Below are 23,231 nucleotides of genomic sequence, written 5' to 3'. Positions count from 1 at the left end.
TTCTTTCAGGCTGCAGATGTTTAGACAGAATCCTGACCCTGTTAGTAGAGGGCCGAGGAGAAGGAGGGTGCAAACACGGCATGTAACATTCAGAGTTGGTCTCCTCCTCCTTCCTGATTTGGAAACATTCCATCCTCAAAAAGGTATGATGCTTTAAAATTTGTATAAATCGTCATTGTAGAATACTGCAAAAATAATGAGATAGTGATTTTATTTATGCACATTTTTTGTAGCGGAAGCTTTGAAAAAAATTCAGGTTCCAGTGTCTCTATCGGCTGAGGAGTTCCTTGATGTTCTGAAAACTGCTTTTCCAAGACTGGGCAGCACTGATTTAGACTTGGCCAGGGTTAATTGTCACAAAAAAAATTAGAAGACTTAATGTTTCTCCACTTTCACCGTCTGTGCTGAAAGCCAGTAGAGTGCTAAATCGGTCAACTCTATATCTACTCCCAAAGGTACTGGGCTGGGTTTCCCGAAACCTTCTTAACGCTACGTCGTTCTCAAAACGTTCTTCGTTAAGTATTCCTTCTGTAAGTCATACAGGGTTCCCACGGGTCCTTGAAATCCTTGAAAGTTTGTGAATCTGAAAAATAAATTTCAAGGCCCTGGAAAGTTCTTGAAAATAAACATGCATAGATACAGGTCCTTGAAAGTGCTTGAATTTATTTTGTGCAAGAAGTTTTCTGGGAAAAAAAATCTGTCGTTAATGTATGTGTTATTTCGCAGCTTATGCTACATACTAGCTTGCGTTACGCGCATTTACGTTAAGTGTTTCCCGCGTGAGGTACTTTGTTTTGTACGTTGCCATGACAATTACGCGCGCTGGTACCTCAACGTTTCCCACTCACAGACATTGCAAAAATAGGCTGAAACGCGATGCCTGGAAAGTGTAAGTTTCAGGATATTTGGCTCACCAAAGAAAATTATAAAGAATGGCTTGCCAGAGATCCAAAGGGGCATCACTTAGCCAGGTGCAGAGCCTGTTGTAAATCAATCAAAGTGGATAGCATGGGAGAAGCGGCGCTCTCAAGTCATGCGGCTGGATCTACACACAAGACGGCACTTCGGAAATCAAAAGCAGGTAAGTCCTACCATAGCCTGCATCTGACAGAAATGTTGATTAAATGTTAGCTGCTAGGTGTTTTTTGCTGTTATTTAACGTTAAATGTCTCGCTGTGAAATGTTAGTCATTGAAGGCTGTTGAGTTGAACAGTGAACTTGAAAGTATCGGCACTCAAGTCACGTCACGTTTATTTATATAGCACTAGCTAGCGCTTATAGATTGATTGAAAGCAAGCAGCTTTACACTATTAAATAATATGACACCTAAATAAGAAAATACCTTATTTATTATTAGGGGTGTGCGATATCACTTGATATGTCTCCACGATCTGCTTTTGAGTTGCAGTTCTGGCACCACCGTCTCAACATACTGTACAACGCGACGTATATTCACATCAAATGTTAACGCAGAGGAAAGGGACACACTGCAGTTGACAAAAGTTTATTATTTGCATGTGATTTAAAACCTTGCTGGTTAAACATGTCATTCACGTGCTGATGCGCTGTTCTAACGTGCGCTTTTCTGAGCACATAACGTTAAGTTACACCCGAAGCGCACATGCACTAAAAGCCTGTCTAACAGCGCCTGGTTAACTTACTGGACTAAATTATCTTTCGCGTCTTATTGCGCTAATACTGTCAAATACACACATGGTTTACATAAAGTTTGTTATGTCTAAAGTGAAAGCAAACAGAGAAAATTGAGAGAAAATCTGCTTGTCAAATGCGTGCATATTAGACGCGCGACAGTAGCCTGTAAACATACTGCCGCTTGTCTTTAAAGAGATTAATTCACCCAAAAATAAAAATGAATTATTCTGTCATTATTTACTCAATCTAATGTTGTTACAAACCTGTATTATTTTTATTTCTTGTTCTGAACACAAAATAAGATATTTTGAAGAATGTGGGTAACTAAACAGTTGCTGGTCCCCATTGACTTCCATATTAGAAAAAAAATAGCCTAACTTTAAACAAGTAGCTTTAGTAAGAATCAATGTATAATTTATACAGTTTATGATGTTGTTTTATTTTCATATTTGTTCATTTAATTACTTTATTCAAGAAAATAATGACAATCTTTTATCTTCGCCACTTTAGCCTAAATGTCTGTCATTCTTTTTCATTTTATATTTCGCTGCCTATAAGGCTAAAATGGGGACATTAGTTTGGCGGTATTGCTCAGTCACTTGCAAAACGAACATGAAAAAGAATCGTGATAAAATCGTGAATTGTGATTTTCCTGAAAAAAAATCGTGATATGATATTTTTGCCATATCGCCCACCCCTATTTATTAGTTAGAATATGTGTAACTCAAGAAAAATGTGTAACTATAAGATTAGTCAATAATTGTTGTAATAATCGTTAGATTAATCAATTATCAAAATAATCGTTTGTTGCAGCCCAATCAGTGGCATCAGTAGGCTTACCAAGATATTGTGTGTCACCCATTGTAAATCAAATATTGTGTTTAACATATCTAGGCTATAAGCTAATTTGTTTATGATTGATGATGTATATATACAAGTATACATACCTGACTATTTACCACCACATGAAATAGTTATATCAGATGTTACATGGGTCTGGATTGAGTGTTTTTAAAGGTGGCATTTAAGTCCTTGTGCCCAAACGGTGTTATATTTAGGTGTCATATAACAGTTGTATTACAATAAGTCAGTGTTATTTCCTACAATATGTCTTTTACTATTTCTTACAGCGCCCACTTTAGTCAACTTTGTGGAAAGGTTGGGGACATCAACTCCTACACCATGTACACCTGCAACGACTAGCACCATCGCCACGTCCTCCAAACAATCAATAATCACAGGCGTTCCCAGAGAGGACACATTAAAAGCTGAGGTCCTGTGGTGTTTGAACATGATGGAGTCTCACTACTCTTTCAATTCCAGTGAAGGGACAGGTAAATTAAATGATTTAAACTTTTACCTATGACTTAATTTTGAGATTCCAAGGCATTAAGTGCAGAAAAATACCAAATGCCAAAGTCTGATTTAATGCAGTCACAGATTTGTATGCAAATATTTGTATTTGTATGATTTTATATGCTTCAAAATGATTTCACACAGTCAAAGTTGGTGCTAAAATCTGACTTTGTGGTGGCTGTACTTTGAAAACACACAGTCAAACTAGGCTTGGTACGATAGTGGGTGACGGTGTTACCGGTGTTCAGAAGCAACACCGGTTATCAGTTGCCCACCGTCGATTAGATTTTTTTTTTTTTTTTTTTTTTATAAAATCATTTAGTTCAGTCAGAGAACAGACACTACAATTAAAAACTGAATGGTGTCTGCCTAACAAATCGCGAGCTGACAGAGAGTCGCAGAACAGATCAGAAACAGGAGTCAGATTTCATTTATCAGTCAGTAAAGAGCTGACTGACAAGATGATGACAGAATATTTGGTGTCAAAGCGAAATGTAAAAGTGCCCATTTAAGATAATTTTCATTAAGAATAATAGGCTAATGAACTCACCATTCAAGCAATCCGCCCCCGAATTGGTGCTAATTTGAAATCGAAATTAAAAAGCGCACGGCCGCACTTGTTCACGGGCAGAACAGAGCGAGCGTTCTCAGTTCATTCCTATGGAAAAACCAAATGCTCGCTTCACCATTATGAATGCCTGTGCGGACGCGCAAATTTTACTTTCGCCTTCAAATTAGGGATTTAAAAGCCCCCGCCGGTGATACCGGTATTTCCGGTGTTGTCACACGTTGTCACAAAATATCCTCACCGTCACATCCACACAAATAAAACTGTGTTTGATTTCAATCTTTCTTTTTTCTTTACTTTTAGGTGTGCTATTTTCTGCAATGTTCCCCGACAGTGCAATTGCAAAGACTTTTGCCTGTGGAGCAACAAAGTCCATGTACATTTGCACCCATGGTTTGGCTCCGCATTTCAAACACTTGTTGTGCAAAAAACTCTCTTCTGATAGGGAGGACTATGTACTTCTCTTTGATGAGAGCCTTAACAGAAAAACACAATCAAAGCAATGTGACTTTCATGTCCGTTTATGGGATGGGGACAAAGTTGTGACAAGATTTTATGACTCACAATTCATGGGACACGCCACTGCAGTAGACCTTAAATCAGTCTATGAGAGGAGTACTGAAAATCTGCCAAAAGAAAACATGGTTCAGGTCTCCATGGATGGACCAAATGTAAATTGGTCTTTTTATTCAAAGGTTGACAAATCCCTCCAAGATACTCATAATGTACACCTTATCAATATTGGCAGCTGCGGCCTCCATATTGCACACGGAGCCTTTCTGAAAGGAGTGGAAGGGACAGACTGGAAAGTTGGCAGCATATTGCAATCCATGCACCACCTTCTGAGGGATTCTCCAGCTCGTAGAGAAGATTATTTCAACATAACAGGATCAGGTTCCCCAAAACCACTAAAGTTTTGCAGGACAAGATGGCTGGAAAATGTGCCTGTACTAGAAAGGGCGCTGGAAGTTTTACCCCACATGGCTGCATATGTCAATGCTGTTAAGGAAAAGAGGTGTCCAAATCCAGGGACAAAGTCCTTTGAGGTGGTTCAGGAGGCTGTTGAAGATCCACTCATGGCCGCTAAACTTAATTTCATCTTGTCAGTGAGCAAGGAAGTGACTCCATTTCTTGCGTGCTACCAGACTGATAAGCCCATGGTGCCATTTGTTTCAACAGACCTGTTCAAGCTGCTGAAGAGCCTGATGTGCAGATGCATCAAAAAAGACATCATGAAGAAAGCAACAACACCTCATAAACTTCTGGACGTTGAGGTGGGAGATCAAGACTGTCATGTTGACTCCTCACAGGTGGACTTGGGTTTTGTTACAGGGAGAATTTTGAGGGACGTGTCCACATCGAAGACAATAGGACAGAAAACACTCCTGCTCTTCAAACACACTTGCAAGAAATGCTTGGTTTCAACTGTACAGAAGTTTATTGAGAAGTCCCCCCTCAAATACCCTCTTGTCTCTCACCTTTCCTTCCTTGATCCAAGGGAAATGGCCTGCAAAGATGCAGGTGTCGGAATAGCTAAGTTCAGGAAGGCTTTGACATACCTTGTGAATGTCCACCGTGTGAATGAAGAAGACTGTGACGAGTTAATTCGACTCTACAGTCAATTCATTGAGGAGATTGTGCTGCCTCAGAGTTCACAATTCTCCCATTTTGATCCATACACAGACCGGGTTGACACATTTTTGCATGACAGGATGTCCACACAGAAACCATATGAAAAGCTATGGAGACTCTGCCGCCAACTCCTCCTCCTTTCACATGGGCAAGCCTCTGTAGAGCGTGGATTTTCAATCAACCGTCAAATTGAGGATGATAACCTTTCAGAAGATTCGTATGTGGCACAGAGGTGCATTTCGGACCACCTCAGGGCTGTGGGTGGCACCAAGAATGTCACAATTGACAAACAGCTATTGATGTCAGTTGGAGGTGCCCGACAAAGGTATATCACACATCTTGAGGATATGAGAAGAAAGAGAGATGATGCGGAAAAAAACAATAAGAGAAAATATGTGCTGGATGAAATTGATGAACTTAAAATGAAGAAAAAAAGACTGAAAGATGACATGGATGCACTTGAGACCTCTGCTGACAAATTGGCTCTTGAGGCAGAGAAAACTGGCAAACTAACTCTAATTGCCAAATCTAACAGCTTAAGGAAGGGAGCAAAGGAAAAGAGAGCAGAAATGGTGGAAGTGGAAAAATCGCTTGACGAGAAATTGAATGAATTGAAAAGCAAATGAAGACAAAATTAACAAAGCGACAATCAATCTAAAAAGGAAAACCACCACAGACTACCTCGGGGAATGTTTTTGCACTGTTACATATTTTAAGATGACCTTGTGTTGGATTTTATGTATTTAATTTATATTGTTTATCCATTCATGGCCTTATGTTAATGTCCCATATTGGAATGTTTTATAATGTATTTGATCTGCACTATGTTGTGATATGTTTTCAGTGCATACACCAAAGCCAAATATGTTCAGTCAATGACTGCATATTGTGTTCAATAAACATAAAACATTTGTGATAATCTGTTGCCCAAATATTTTATTTAATGTAATGTTGAATTGCTTTGCAATTTTTAGGATAATGTAAACCCATGAGGCAAGAAAAACGTAAAAGTATATTCATATATCTTAAAACTTCTGGTTACATGAGCCTAAGCTCTTTTCAATGAAATCCATGCAAAATTTAGAGATCATTTTAGAATACAGTATAGGATGTACTGAATTTTCTTCAGTTTTTGTGCAAAACAGAAATACGACAAATAGAATATCAGATCTCTGTCAAATGTACAAAAATAATGCAAACAAAAGCTTTTTTGCATAGTTGTGTTTGACACATGAAAACTGTAACAATGTCTCTTACAAGGTAACATGATGTAACATTGCTCTCACTTGAAATGTGTCCCCACATTAAGTCCTTGAATTTGAGGGTATTGGACCTGGAAAGTCCTTGAAAGGTCCTTGAATTTGAAGTTAACCAAGGTGTGGGAACCCTGGTCATACTTTCGGAAGGTTGGTCTGGACCACTCTTAGCTTTACCTTATCACTGTTGCAGGTCTATATGAATATAATTCTGAAGTTTTAATACACCCAGACAGTGTTCAGTTAGGCTAATTCAAGTGTTTTCATGCAAAGAATAAAATTGTCATTACACTGATTGTTGTTAGAATTTTAATTATATTATTATATAATACAATTTTATAAATTTATTTTAATTAAAGAGCGCTTTTAGAGGCCAGTGAAAGCATAGGCTACTGTCAGTTAAGTCCTATTCGGACGCTAATATTGTTTATCATGGGCTCGTACAGTATTTTAAACATTTACAGGGGTAAGTCGGTTATTTTAGTCCACCTGGACAGGCTCTGTTTCGAGGCGGCGAGACCCTTGGTGCGTCCGCCAAAAGAAACAAAGAGCTGCTCGGACCGCCTGAAAGCGGCGGAACGCGTGATATAAACTCTCAGCGCCCTAACAGGGCATAGGAGGTTATCACTGTCCCCGTTATCGGATATTGGCAGAGCCGAGAGGGAGATGATTTGTGCCCTAAAGGGGGTACCAATCGCTTTGGGAACATACCTGTGTCTCGGTCTGAGAATGACTTTAGAGTCATTCGGTCCGAACTCAAGACATGCAGGGCTAACAGATAGCGCGTGCAGGTCCCCCACGCGTTTTACTGAAGACAGAGCTATCAAAAAAACGGTTTTGAGCGAAAGGTACTTAGGATCCACAGATTCAAGCGGTTCAAAAGGAAAAGCCTTCAGGGCCTCCAGGACCAAGGACAGATCCCAAATAGGAACCGAGGGGGGCCGCGGGGGATTCATCCGCCTGGCTCCTCTGAGGAAACGGATAATAAGCTCAAGGGCTGATGTGGTCCTGCAGGGCTTAGACGGGAGGGCAGCCTTTGAGCGCCAACGAGAAGGCGGGCAAAGGTGCGCTGCTACCGCCTCTTCCACAGGGGGAATGGCATTATACCCCTTCTCAGCGGCGCCGTCAACCTGTGAGAGCGTCGATGAGGCGTGTGAAGAGACCCTCGCGGAAACCGGTGCATTCCACGACTTAGAAAGCTCGCTGTGGAGCTCAGGCAGAAAAGGCGTGGTTCTGGAAGCTGGCGATCGGCGGCGGCGATGGAGAAAACAGCCGTCGAGCCTGTTTGGTGCTGGCTCCTTAGGAGGAGACCACTCGAGGCCTAACTGGTCAACAGCCCGGGTAAGGAGGCGCAAAAGCTCCGCGTCCTCGCCCGCTCGAGAACGGCCAGAATCCTGGACTGTAGAGGAGGCGGTGGACCAGTCCTCGCTGTCAGACGCCAGGATGGAGCAGCTGTCAGCGGCGCGTTCATCAGACTCATCCGCCTCGTCCCCTGAAACGGCGGCGGCGCGGGCGAGAGCCGGCGGTTGAGCGGCCGGGAGGGGGGGCGGAGAGGGCGAGAGAGAAGCTTGAGGGAGAGGTTCCGGCGAGCTTCTGAGCGCCGCATCGGTCTCCGGTGGTCGCTGCGAGCGGCGCTTTTTCTTGCGCGGAGCGACAGCCTGGTCAAAAACCTCAAGTCGAGCCCGCAGGGTCGACATTGAGAGTTCTTCGCACTCGGGGCAGCCGCCCGTAGAGAGTGCGGCGGCGGCGTGATCGCGGCCCAGGCAGAGAGCGCAGATGAGATGGCGGTCTCCGTTGCTGAGCGTGGCGCGGCATGAACCGCAGGAGAAACGAGGCATTTTGATAAAAACGCCTTGCGCTCTTTTAGAAGAGAAAGTGCGTGTCGCAGGGCGAACACACACACAGCAGAATAATGCAAAGAAAAAAGGATATGTCGCCGGATAGCGTAGCAGGCACGGATGGCTGAAGGCGGCGAAGGTGGCAGGCTTCCTCAGGCGCTGTCCTAGGCTTGCTGGTCGCTGGTTTCAACGGCGGCGGCTTCTCAAGATCCAGCGATGCGAAGAGCTTCGCTGAAGACAAGAAAATCAGAGTTCAGCCTGTGAGCCCTCAGTATATACACACTGGCCACACCCTTCTTGACGGTTAGAAGGGTGTGGAGGGCGCGAAGCTGCTAGGCTTAAGCAGTTGCCGCCTGGCAGCCAATGAGCACGCTGATACAGCTTGCTTTGGTCTGCCTGCTGCTGCACTGCGTTGACAATAAATGCAAAATTAAGGATAATTTTTTGGCTTCAGATCTCGAAGAAAGAGAACTTTCCCGAAGCGTAAGCTACTTACGCAATACTCGTTCCCTCTTCTAGAGAGAACCGAGGTTACATTAGGTAACCGAGTACGTTTCTCAAGTATGGAGACGCTTGACAAAGCATTCAGTTGCGTTATAGACTCTTGGATGAGTCTGTGGCAAATCTCAAGGGTTTTACACACACCGTTCAGATCAAAAAGAAGGTGAAAAGCACTTTTTAGAGGCACAAAACTTCTTTTAGTGTTAGACAAGTGCCTATTACCAACATAATCCAATCTGAGTTTATTTAATACATCTGACCGGACCTAACTGTTTTATATATAGGCTACAAATATAGGTTATATATATATATATATATATATATATATATATATATATATATATATATATATATATATATATATGTGTGTGTGTGTGTGTTTGCACACAACATGATATCAGGAAGCAGCGTAATACACACATGACGACAGGAGTTACTCCTCCCACGTCTGCTAGTTTTACTGAGATATCTTATGCCGTGCAAATTGGCCATTATTATTACAGACGTCCTGTGGTAAAATGACATTACCCCACCTCTCCATGTTAAACTAGTCCTGTCCGAATAGGACTATAGACTGATATATTTTACTGTGCTTTATTGACAGGCTTTGGAAAGAAGGCGTCTGTATTTGAGCAGTCTGGCTGAGCCACAGGATGGCATCCCACTCCAAGTAAAATATCCTGATGGCCATATCGTTAGGAGAAGATTTTACCTCACACACCCAATTCAGGTATTTAGAAACTGGGTTCAGATATCAGAATACTTCATACCATTATTCCTAATTTACCAAAATCCACACCTTTAATGTATTTAAATTCTAGGCTACTAACATCAATAATATAATTTGATTAATTTTAAACTGAACAATTTGACAAGGCAATGTTACCTGGGCAGCGTTCTGCTTTTAATATCTTGTGTTTAAAAAAATTATAATAATTAAGCACCTATTTGACTTTGTGGGCTCAGATGAGACGGCAACAGAGGGGTTCTCCATCCAGAGGGCCAGGGTGCCGCCAATAAGGAGTACGACAACGGGCAGCATAACTGATTACATCAATGAATCCTGCACTGTTTTTGTAACCTGGGATGATGTAATTGACATCACAGACATTGGTGTGAGAGTCATATAACTATGAAATTCAAAACCTTATTAAATGCTATTTATTGAGAACATGCATGACAAAAACTCATTTGGGTACTTGGATAGGATTGTTGGCTCACCAGATTTGACTCATGTCAATGACACTCATGAGTAAGTGGAAGTTTCCTACTTGATTATTAATGTACTGTAAATGATTTGCTGGCAGGCCATTTGGGTGCTGCATATAAATTCAATTATGCTAGGCCATCTGTGTTGGATGTTGCAAAGCCCCACCTGCAATATGTTTTATTAGCTGCTACTGCTTATGAGCATAACTGTCTATTTATTGGTTATAATTTACTGTTATGTTTTATTGTTCTAGACCCGATCTGAAAACATTACTGGCCACACTTGTATCGAAAGTGTGTATTGGAGAGACGCCCAAGAGTAACATGATTAATGTATGCAGACAAAACGTAATGGATGGTGCTGTGCGAGCCTTTGCGAGGAGAGGTTTTACCCCAGAGGCCAGATTAAGTGTTGTATTTATGGATGACTTCAGTCCAGCAGAGGGTGCCGTGGATGAGGGTGGGCCTGAACGGGAGTTTCTCAGACTCCTCATGATAATTCTCAAGGAAAGCTCTCTTTCTACAGGGTCACAGAACAAAAAGAAGTTGTCTCTGGATAGCCGTGGTTAGTATTCATATTTTCTCCTTGTTTAACTTGCTCTTATAACAAACTGAAATTATATTTATGCCTTTGTTTTCAAATGTAGATTTGAATTTATAATTGTCTTGTTATGCAAAATACTTCCCACAGTCTTACTGATTAAAACAATCTTTGTTCTGTTTTTCAACACTTTAATTTTTGCAGCATTACAGCGAGTATATGGAGTAATGATTGCGGTGGCACTCGTACATGGAGGATTGTCTCCTTTTCTGAGAGGCTTTACCAAAACCTGTGCTCGATACCATCATCATCACCACCCACTCTTGAGGAAATCGCAGATCTGGACTTGCAGTGGAAATTGAAAAAGGTATGACATAATACTCTTAATTATTCAAACCAGTGGTGAAGGTATCACAAATGCCTGCTTCTACTACTAAACTGTACATGACAAAGATCGGTGATGCAGGAGATATTACAGCAGTGGAGATGCCGTTGTGGAAGCTGCAGAAAGCCTGTCCTTGTTGGGGTCTCTGGGGCATATCTCCATCATGGAGGAACGGGACCAGTTAGTTCAGGCAGACATTACTTTCTACTGTATGTGGAAGGAAGGACTAAAGAAGCCTTACAACAGTAAGTGTGTATATTTTATGTAGTTATGCTTTTGTATATATCTTTTGTCATTTTAATTTGTGCACTTCCACAGTTCTTCTGTAATGGTTAATACAAATTGTAACTTGCATTTTGTTTTCAAATCCTTCATTTTGTTCATGACAGTACCAAAGTGGTTGGAGCAGATTTCCCCCTTTTTTTTGTAAGGAAAATACTTGGGTGAGCTGTTCTTTGTTTTTGTTTTTCTTGCTGAACCTACCTATTGCTACATAGTGATTTAAAATGGTGCACTTGCTCCTGTTTGAGGAGATGTGGGGCCAGGGGTTGACTGCAGAGTATGTGAGCGGTGCGGAGTAGGAGCGGAGCGAGGAGCGGATTTTTTAAATGTCGGAGCGTTGTGATTTTCTCTCGCTCCGAAACGCTCCACTATCGCTCAATTACCAATCACGAGCCAGGAGTCCCAGGACCAAACCACTGTCAGGCGACGGAGGGGGACTCAAAATGTTTCTAATAATATTTTGCATTTGTTTGCATTTGTATTGTTTTATTAGTACTTTCACAAACATTTATATAAAGTATATATCATGTAATTAATTTATCACATGATTTGAATTATATTTTTACCGACCCCCTTGCGATTTCCACCTGTGCATCTCCATTATATGATGGACGATTTTATAAGTTGGTAATAAGCAGTAAGCACAGGTAAAGAGACAGAAAAAGTTTCTGAAATATTACCGTGAAGAAGGGGGGAAAAAATATAAATGTATTGTAAAAGGTAGTGATGACAAAGGAGAACGCGAGTGCGGGGAGGTGATTACAACGTCAAAAGATTCCTTGTGGAATCTTAAAAGGCATGTGTCAAGGAAACACGATAAAGTTTTTCACTCACACGTGGAAAAAAAATCTGAAGGTCGGTATTATTCAGCTTGAACAACCTAAACCACCAACGCAGAATTAATACATTTGTAAATATTATATTGGCATTTAGGCTACTTATTATTTACATTTAATTTTAGCGCCATAATATGTTCAATTTACATTTTTTTTGCAGAGAAAAAAATCACAGGAAACACACAGAGCAGTAAATTTAAAGGCTTCTTTCAACAAAGAACGACAAAAATAAATATTTCACAGGAGAGGAAGAGTGAACTAGACCAGGCTTTCTTTAAAATGATCTACATGGACTATGAGCCACTCACCAAAGGAGAAAGAAAAGGGATGCGCTATTTTGCGAACATTGCACAGCCTGGCTACACCCCACCTTGCTACAGCACGGTCCGTGACACACTCATGCCACATGCTTTATTAGAGTTGGAGAATAAATTGCGCATTCTGCTACAGAACTGCAATGGACTCTCAGTGGCCCTTGATATTTGGACGAGCCGACGAGGTCACAGTTTTCTGGGTATCGTGGGAAGTTTTGTAGATGAAGACTTTCAAGGCCACACTGTTCTGCTGAGTAGTTGTGAACACATTCAGGGACACCACACAGCGAAGCACATTTATTATTCAGCGTGGTGTGATCAGAGTAGTAACTGATAGCGCCAGCAATATGGTAAAAGCCTTCAATCTGCCTGGTTTTAGCGAATTCGGAGATCAGCTGGACCAAGATCTCGAGGACAGGGAGACAGATGGTGAGGGTGATGCTCCAGATGTTGCACTCCTGCAGCTCCATGCAGACCAGCTGGCCATCCAATTGAACATGATGGTAGAGAACTACGTCACAAAATCAAATCTTCACCTAAGATGTCCGATCCACTTACTCCAACTTGCAATTAAAGATGCAATCGCAAAGCACAATGCAATCAATTCAATAATCAACAAGGTTGGAAAAGTAGTCAAAACAGTCAGAAAAAGCACACTGAACACAGAGGAAATCGACAAATTAGGTGTTCGTCCCACAACTGCATGCGCAACCAGATGGAACAGTCAGTTGCGGATGATCGAGTCGGTGCTGAAAATGTTTGAGAAGGACACGCTGTGGCAAAACAGGCTGACGTCAATCACAGATGATGGGAATATCACATGCAATGATGTCCTCCTTCTTAAAGGCTTAGTGAGAGTACTCACACCATTTGCTAAACTGACTAGGGATGGGCATGATTAATCGACGATCGATAATTGATCGTTAAGAATTTCGTCGATCACGTTAATTTGTTATCGATTAATCTAATGCATTTTTTTATCTAATGCGGGTTGCGTAGTGTGAGTCTTGAAGCAATTAAATGAATTTCACTGTGTGGCAGCAATTAAACATTTTTGCAATATTATAAACAATATTTGACACCATACTCGGTTATCTGTGATCTTCCGTTTTGATTTCAAAATAATCATGAAGAGGTCACGGCGAAGTGTGGCGTGGGACCATTTTGATTTAAAAAGCGAAATAGTTCACTGCAAACATTGCGATGCAACGTACAAGTACAACACGGCCACGACGCAGATGATGTACCACTTAAATAAAGTGCATCCGTCCCTGGTCAGTGGCGGTGCATCCTGCTCTCAGTCTCAAGTTCAACCTAGCATCAAGTCTGCGTTAGCGTGGACTCGGAGCTGTGACGCACAACGAGCAGAGAAAATTACCCAAGGGATCTGCAAGTTCATTGAGATGGATATTCTGCCCTTAAGTATTGTTGAGGGCAATGGTTTTCGAGATCTGATACATTTATTGGAACCAGCATATCAAATTCCATCACGACGTACCATCACTAGACTGGTAGAAACTCACTACGAAGAACGAAAGCAGCAGCTGTTAAAAGAATTGAGCAAAGCTGAGAGAGTTGCTCTAACTACAGACTGCTGGACCGCTTTAACAGCTGAGAGCTACATCACCATAACCTGCCACTACATCAGTGATGACTGGCAAATGAACTCAGCGGTCCTGCTCACAGAAAGCCTGCCAGGCCGGCATACAGCTGACCACCTCGCTGAGAAAATGAATGGAGCTGTAGAGCAGTGGGGACTTGAAGGCCGAGTTATTGCATGCGTTCATGACAATGCGGCCAATATTGTAGCTGCCAACAGTCCCACCAGAGTGCCCTGGATTTCCGTTGCCTGCTTTGCACACACCCTCCAGTTGGCCATAAATGACGGATTTGCACTGTATCTTTATCGGGTAATATCAGCGGCTAGTAAACTCGTTAGCCACTTTAATCACAGCACTACAGCAACCAAAGCGCTGCAAAAGAAACAGGAGCAAATGGGCCTCGCAACTCACCGGCTTACCCAGTCGTGTAAAACACGGTGGAACTCCGTGTGCGAGATGTTTGATCGGCTGGTGGAGCAGCGGTGGGCTGTTGTTGCTGTGCTGTCGGACCGAACCGTGACCAAGCTTCAAGATGCCAGGATCCTGGAGTTGAAGGATGAGTACTGGCAGCTGATGGAGGACACACAGCCCGTGCTGTCAGCACTTAAATGTGCCACCACGGTTATTTCTGCAGAGAAAGACGTCTCCATCTCGAACACTTATCCCGTCACCTTCGGCCTCATCAATATCCACCTCATGCGCAGTGAAGGAGACGGGCCCAGACTCATCGAATTCAAGACAAAAGTGCGTTCCTCTCTCATCCAACGAATGAATGTAAGCTAAACTTTTTATCTTAGTTTACATATACATAATTACATGGATACTTTCTTGTTACCTTTTTAGATTTAAGCAATAAGCCCCTCGAAGAATAAAACTGTTACTCCATAAAAATATTTATTTTAATATTTATTTTATTCATAAAATAAACAAAAAATATATAACGTTATTATAACACATGTATTCGTTTATTCGTTACCTATTTAGATTTAAGCAATAAGCCCCGCTAAGAATAAAACTGTTACTCCATAAAAATGTTAATTTTAATATTTATTTTATTCATAAAATAAATAATAAAAATATAACGTTATTATACACATTTATTCGTTTGTTCGTTACCTATTTAGATTTAAGCAATAAGTCCCGCGAAGAATAAAACTGTTACTCTTACTCCATAAAAATATTAATTTTAATATTTATTTTATGAATAAAATAAACAACAAAAAAATACAACGTTTTCTGATTATTGATTCCCCATCATGTATTTATACAGATTGAGGCTGGTGAGTTTGTGTCATTCGCCCCCATGATCTCATCAATGCTGGACCCTCGTCACAAACACCTGGGCTTTCTTACACCAACACAGAGACTGGCTGCTAATGTGAAACTGGTTGAACTGGGAGAGGCGGTGGGGACCGAATCCGATAGGGCGGCTATCCAACAGGCTGGGGGAGTCGAGGCTGCGTTGTCTGACACGGGCGAGGGGAGCGCAAACACTGAAGTCGCGACCTCCCAGTCATCTGCTATGGCACAACTCCTTGGGGATCACTATACCACTCAATGTGAGGCTGGTATTGAAGCAGAACTTCAGAACTTTCTGAGGGAGACTCCCCCACCCCTGAATTGCACACCTACAGACTGGTGGAAAGTGAACGGAATAAGGTTCCCCGCGCTGGCCAAGTTAGCGCGGAGGTACCTCTGCATCCCGGCAACGTCAGTCCCCTCAGAGCGGGTGTTTTCGGCGGCTGGACTGACGGTCACCAGGTTGCGGTCGCGTCTGACCCCAGATCATGTCAACATGCTCTTGTTTCTCAACAAAAACCAGTAGACTGGTGCAGAAGTTGTATGCGATTGCGAGTTACTAAAGTTAGTTATTTTTCACTAGCCTAACGTTAATTTAAGTTAGCCTAATTGTTAGGAAGGCTACGGTAATAGCCTATCTATCACCCTCTTTCTTCTGGCGTGGATAGTTTTGAGTTACATTTTGACAAAATCTGTCAAGTATTATTATGTTTTTTTGTTTAAGGTATTGTTTAACATGATTCTTTTTTATTATTATTTTGGAACGAATTAGGTCTCTGTTTAAGAACGCCGGCTCGCAGCTGCAGGTTCCGCTGCTTTAGAGCACCGCATGTTCGGTTTGCCTAACTGAACGTAGTTTAACTGTCTGCCACAAGTTAATCTTGTAATAAAGGTCTCATTGAGGAAAAACACGCTGTATATTTGTATTCATTGCATTTTTGAATTATAGAAGTTAAATAATTAATTTTATTATAAAAATATTGATTAATCGATAGTCGATCGTTAATTCTCCCGACGATCGACTAAGAAAATTTAATCGAATGCCCATCCCTAAAACTGACAGACAGTTTACAAAAGGAACTGGGAAACCTGGGGATGATCCTACCGGCAGTTGCAGAAATACACAGAATGATGTCTGATGTTTCCAGTGACACTCCACTGGAAATAGCCGCATTCGCAGAAACTCTAGCTGAGAACTTTGAGACTCGTTATCAAAGGTTTTATGACGACACTCACGTTATTCTGGCTGCATTATTAGATCCACGCTTCAAGAACGAGTGGATTGCAAGAGATGAAAAGGCAAGTAATTAATTACACAAAGGCATAGCATTCAGAAATTAACCATTGTTTATTAAAATAAAATAAAAAATAAAATGTATGCTAACTAACAATAATGCTTAAAATAATACAGTAGGCCTACATGTATGAAAACTCATTATTATTATTCTAAATAATCATAGCTAATTGTATTGTTCTTGTAGGTTCAAGGCAAACAGATTGAGATCCGGGAGTTGTTAGTTCATCAAACAGAACTTCTCTGCAGTGTAAATAAAAAAGTAACATCCCTTTCCCTTGTCGCTGAGCCTGTGACTGTCCCTGACCCTGTCCCTGAGCCATCGAGCGCAAAAAAAGTCAAGTCAATGTTCCAGTCATACGCAACTGTGACCTGTTCGTCTTCTACAACACTAGACGTAAAAGGAGAAGTCGAGCAATACCTTGGAATGCCAAGATTGAACACCGAAGTTGACGACGTCCTTCGCTTCTGGAAAGAAAATTCTAATGTACTGCCACAACTTTCACAAATTGCAAGACGCATATTTAGCATTCCCAGCGGCTCGGCCAGCGTGGAAAGGGTGTTTTCTATTGCTGGTCTGATTCCAGCAATAATCGCATGTGCTTGGCACCTGCCACTCTGCAAAAGCTCGTTTTTCTAAAAGTTAACGCAGCACTGGAGATATAGCTTCGCTAATAAAAAATATGTTCAACCAGCCAGCATTTTTTTCTGTTCATAGTAGGCCTATTTCTCAATATTAATATAAGCTAAAAGTTGGCTAAAAGAGATCTTTATTTTTTCGTTTGGCAATTTGTTTAACTTTATATTTTAGTTTGTGATTTATTTATTTTATTTAATGTAATGTTTTTCGTTTGATAATTTAATATAATGTTTTTCATTTGATAATTTATTTAAAAAAAATAGCCTATGTTCAACCAGCCAGCATTTTTTCTGTTCATAGTAGGCCTATTTCTCAATATTAATATAGGCTAAAAGTTGGCAAAAAGAGATCTTTATTTTTTCGTTTGGCAATTTGTTTAACTTCATATTCTAGTTTGTGATTTATTTATTTTATTTATGTTTTTCGTTTGATAATTTAATATAATGTTTTTCAATTGATAATTTATTTCATTTAGCCTTTAAAAGTGAGCTATTGGTTTGGGGCTGTTCAGTGTTCAAAATTCCAATAAAGTATGGATGTTCTTCTCTTAGTACTGCGTATTCGTTTTACACTACATGCATCTTCTGATCAGAGATTGGTGTTATTAAAAAAAATATATAATTACCGTGGAGCGAAAACGGAGCGAGACGTATAAGGACGGAGTGGGGGAGGGAGCGAGGAGCGGAAAATTGTACACCCAGAGCGGAGCTTGAGCGGAGTAATTATGAAATGCTTTGAGCGTGGAGCGCAAATTCTTCCCGCTCAGCTCCGCTCACATACTCTGGTTAACTGACACTGTTGGGCCAGTATTGCTTCACTGTATAATGATGGCCAATTCAGAACGGCACTTCTGATTCACTTAACCTATGGCAGTTGCTTGGGTAACATGATTTTCTGTGAACATGTTTTCTAAATGTACACATTCTTTGTGTAACAGCATACCGTTTATTTTTGGGGTTTTCTTTTACAGACTTGCTGAAGGGTTAAGCACACCTGGCCTTCTGGACATGATGAAAATGCACCACAGCATCTTCAAGACAGCATTCTGTTCATCAGAGAGGCCTCTAGAAGCTACAGACTTGATGTCTTTGTTCCTCCCCTCCTGGAAGCAATTGGTGGCAACTGGAAACAAAAGTGGAAGGATTCTGGAGAGACTTCCTTTTAGATATTGAAGGTAAATTAATGATTTGCTGAGTAACAGTATTTTGATTTAATTTGAGCTACTCTGAATTTTGCACAATCCTGCTTATCACAAATGTTATTGATTTTATTACCTTACTATTTTATAGATGGTGTGTTTGAGATAACACTTGATCAACTGCTGGTGTTCATCTCTGGAGCTGACAGAATACCAGCACTTGGTTTTTCTCCGCAGCCAACGCTGAATTTCAATCATGAGACAGGGCGGAAGTTCCCTGAGGCCAATACTTGCATTGTAAAACTTAAACTACCCATCCATAACACCTACGAGGAGTTCACCAAGTACATGTGTGAGGGCTCCCACTTTTGGACTGGCTTAAATTACCATTTAATCCATACAGTAATGGATGTTTGAATGTTCTCACAAAACAAACATAGAACAGGTTCTGAACTATTTTTTCTTATTTTATTCGATGTCTATATAATCTAAAGTCTATTGATGTCGAGTATAAAGGGGAAGTTATCAAATGAAGAAGTGTTATTCAAAGTTTTGCTGTATTTTTGTTTAAATTCATTCAACATAATTCAACAAATTCAATAAATAAATAATAATGAATAAATAAAATAAAATATTAAAACTTACAAAATGTGAAAGCTTGGACTTTTTCATATCAAAAGCAGGTTTGCCACTTTTTGAGATTTACTTGGGCAGCGCCTGATAACCCATATTGTTCCATAATAACATCCCAGGTGAAGATAATGAAGAAATTACTTTGTATTTAATTGCTCCCTTTGTGCATTCCCAACGGCTACATAATGTACACCTTCTGACTACAAATTCCCCACTTCAAGGGCTTTTCCCTTTGAATGGAGTCGGCCATAGGGATGCTCACATCCGTCTGGAGTTTGCCCTTGAAGTACACTCGCTAAAATCGAAGGCTTGAGGGGCTGCCTAAATAAACATCCCCCGTCCACTTTAGAATTGATTTTATTCTCATGCTTGCAATTTGCTGCTCCACATCTCCACAAAAGAAATGATGTTTCTTTTCGAACATCTCTTCCGGTTGGGTGAACGCTGGCGCGATTTGGCTGCCGCTGCTCTCCGGTGTGTTTTTATCATTTTAAATATTTTATTCCATAACACTCTCTACCTCTGCAGACTGCAATCGACTGACACAATGTGGATTTACCACCCTTTCTCACGTGTCACCCATTGTCTGGATTGTTTTATCGTCATTGCTTCATCCAACGACCTCGCTGTTTCTGTATACAGTGACTGAACTTCACCGGTTGCGGTGCTACTCTGCTGAGCCTCCGCCTTCACTCTACCCCGACCAGGATATTGTTCATCGTCCCCGTCCCAAATACATCCATCGCGGGTCTCGTCGGGGTTTTAGGTATGATGACTCGAAGGATATAAGATCATTCTGGACCTCGACTCCCCGAGCAGCAAGGAAAACTCGGCGGACTATTGACCAGAGCGCGCTAACTAGCGTATCCAGATCGACCAGCTTTTCGCTCGGTGGAAATGAGCTCAAAGTCGGACTTCTCAACATCCGTTCACTTTCCAACAAGGGTCTTCTTATCAGCGACATTATTGACAATGGTAAGTTTGATTTCTTCTGCTTGGTTGAGACTTGGCAGCAGGAGAATGACTTCCTTGAGTTGAATCATGCATGTCCTCCTGGGTTTGTTTACATTTCGCAACCTCGTATCTCCAGACGCGGGGGAGGTCTCGCGATTCTTCACAACTCGATTTATAAAACGTCCCAGCTCTCTGTACAAAACTATGTTTCTTTTGAATCGGCTTCTCTACTCATCAGCGGTCCAACACCCACAGTATTAGCTGTTATTTATCGGCCTCCGAAATACTGCAATACTTTTATAAGTGACTTTTGTGCATTTTTAACCCATCTGTGTACCTTATCACCCAGTCTTATTCTCCTGGGTGATTTTAACATTCATATGGATACTGCCAGTAACCCACTCACAAGGGATTTCAATTCTTGCTTAATGTTTTCTATTCACATTTAATTGAGTCTGGAGATGGTAATACTAAAGCATTGTATTCAACTGTTAATCGTATTCTAAAACCTCCTGACACACTTCCCGCACACCTGTACTGCACTGCTCAATGTGATAAATTTATGTCTTTCTTCAATGATAAAATAACTACCATCCACCAACAACTGGCCTCTTTGGCTACCTCTTACTGTAGTTCGCCACACAGTGTCTCAATTAATTTGCCCCTCCTCTTCCTTTCTTCTTTCAACTTACCATCTGAAGAAGAAATTTCTCAGTTAATTTATAAATCTAATTCTTCCACATGTCTACTTGACCCTATACCAACTCATTTGGTAAAGGCTTGTTTTCCCTCTTTATCTTCTCTTATAACTCATATTATTCACACTTCTCTTAGTTCCGGCATTGTTCCATCATCTTTTAAAATAGCTGCCATAACCCCTGTTCTTAAGAAACTTGGCGCAGACTCAAACAATTTAGATAATTACCGTCCTATCTCAAATCTTCCATTTATTTCAAAAATTCTTGAAAAAGCAGTGGCAGCACAGGTTCATGCTCATCTTAGTAATAATAACTTGTATGAGTGTTTTCAGTCAGGGTTTCGTCCTAAGCATAGCACTGAAACTGCACTAGTGAGAGTAACGAATGACCTGTTAATGGCTGCTGATGGCGGGTTGTTATCTATTCTTGTTCTACTTGACTTGAGTGCAGCTTTTGACACAATTTCACACAGTATTCTCTTGCATCGACTATCTGACATTGGTATCACTGGTATTCCTTTTGCCTGGTTCACTTCATACCTTTCAAACCGCACACAGTTTGTACAACTTAAGAAATTTCATTCACAACCTTCTCCTGTTAGCTGTGGTGTCCCCCAAGGCTCTGTCCTAGGCCCCCTATTGTTCCTAATTTACCTTCTCCCAATCGGCAATATCTTTTTAAAATTCGGTATTAAATTTCACTGTTACGCAGATGATACACAGCTTTACATTTCTACAAACCCTGATTCCATTCTCCCTCCCGCCTGTCTTACCAACTGCCTTCATGAAATAAATGTTTGGTTTTCTGCCAATTTCCTCAAACTTAATTCTAGTAAGACTGAAGTACTCCTCATTGGTACTAATTCTACTCTCTCTAAGTCATGCAGTTTTTCATTATCCATTGACGGTTCTTCCATTTCTCCCTCCCGCCAGACTAGGAACTTGGGGGTCATCTTTGACAGTACCCTATCATTTGATGCTCACATTAATAACATAACCAGGTCTTGTTATTTTCATCTCCGCAATATTGCTCGCCTCCGTTCATTTCTCACTCCGCGTAGTTCCTCTATTCTTGTTCATTCGCTTGTCACCTCCCGCATCGATTATTGTAACTCTCTATTATCTGGCTTACCACACAAATCTCTTCATAAACTCCAGCTGATTCAGAATTCTGCAGCTCGTATCATAACCCGGACTTCACCTATTCAACACATAACCCCATCACTTCAACAGCTACATTGGCTTCCTATCAACTTTCGGATTGAATTTAAAATTCTCCTCCTCACATACAAATCTCTTCATCACCTCGCTCCACCTTACCTTTCAGACCTCTTACATCCCTACACCCCTTCTCGAACTCTCCGTTCCTCTTCACTGGGTCTCCTTCATACACCTTCCGCTCGCCTAACCACCATGGGCCATAGGGCCTTTAGTCGTGTTTCTCCACGTCTTTGGAATTCTCTCCCAGTCAACATCCGTAATTCTGACTCTTTAGCTCAATTTAAAGTCAAACTTAAAACTCACTTATTTAGAACTGCTTATCTTCTATGATTACTTCGTGCACTCAAGTCCAGTATTTTTATTCTTTATTTATTTATCTTTGTTGCTGTTTTTTATTGACACTGTTATTTACTGTTATTTTCTGTGTTAATATTGTTACTGTTGCTACTTGTTGTACGGTGACCTTGAGTGGTTTGAAAGGCGCCTTAAATAAAATGCATTATTATTATTATTATTATTATAAACTGAGCTCCAAGAAGGTACGTTTACCCTATATGTGCAAAAGTAGGGGTGTAAATCGGAGCATTCAGTTGTGTTATAATGCAATATAGTGTGACAGATCAAAGCAAATTGCAGATTTCAGGTGCCAACAGTAATCAAACACAACGCGCTGACGTCACATATATGCTAATTGGCGTGTGACGTCATCACTGCCAGTCTCTCAAAATCCTGTGGGAAACACTGTAATCATTTCAGGGTTTTTCCTACATTGAAAATTTTTTGGCGGCCGCCAAAACGATTTTTTGTCCCGCCAAAGCCTTGTGAGTGAAGCAGGCTACTGACGGAGTGACGGGAGAGAACGATCACAGCGCCCCACCGCCGCGCAGGCACTCTCCGTCTTCAGTTCTGTCTTTGCTCTCTCCCTCGCATCAAAATCAACTGATCCTAAAGGTCGGAAGACCGAATCCATGTTTCACGTGGTGCATTCGGAGAATATTTTTGCTGAATTAGCGCTGGGTCTGCCAACTCTCACGCATTCACCGTGAGACACACGCAATTGACACTTTTCACACGCTCTCACGCCACACATCCATTTTCTCACGCACAGAAAAATCGCGAAGCAAAGAGAACACGGAGACCGACAGACTAGACAGAGCAGGTTACTTATGATATAAAAAAATCTCAGCTCTCAGATTCTGTCACTTTTATTACGAAATTCAGACAATAAATACCGTTTTGGCGCTTGTAAATGTGACGCGACAGATCCCTAGCGGCACATGAACCGATCATCTCTAGCTGATAGTAAATTAACGTTAATCACGAATGAACACCGTTGAAAGATACAGTACAACTTACCGAAATTTATATTCCTCATGCATAATA

At 41.1% G+C, this 23,231-nt stretch overlaps 1 protein-coding gene across 1 annotated transcript; it reads left to right on the top strand.

Annotated features, from left to right (window-relative positions):
- Positions 1-13,609: 13,609 nt before the first annotated feature.
- On the top strand, positions 13,610-15,797 carry LOC311085223 (E3 SUMO-protein ligase ZBED1-like; the record flags this gene model as incomplete). The annotated part of the gene is made up of 2 exons (XM_084117656.1): positions 13,610-14,716; positions 15,243-15,797. 2 exons carry the CDS (start codon positions 13,610-13,612, stop codon positions 15,795-15,797), a joined length of 1,662 nt encoding a protein of 553 aa, XP_083973782.1.
- Positions 15,798-23,231: the final 7,434 nt, after the last annotated feature.

Source organism: Abramis brama (genome assembly GCF_963993115.1).
Source record: "Abramis brama genome assembly, chromosome: 6".
NCBI classification, from domain to species: domain Eukaryota; kingdom Metazoa; phylum Chordata; class Actinopteri; order Cypriniformes; family Leuciscidae; genus Abramis; species Abramis brama.
The sequence above is the reverse complement of the archived record's forward strand: the minus strand, read 5'-3'. Positions and strand labels throughout refer to the sequence as shown.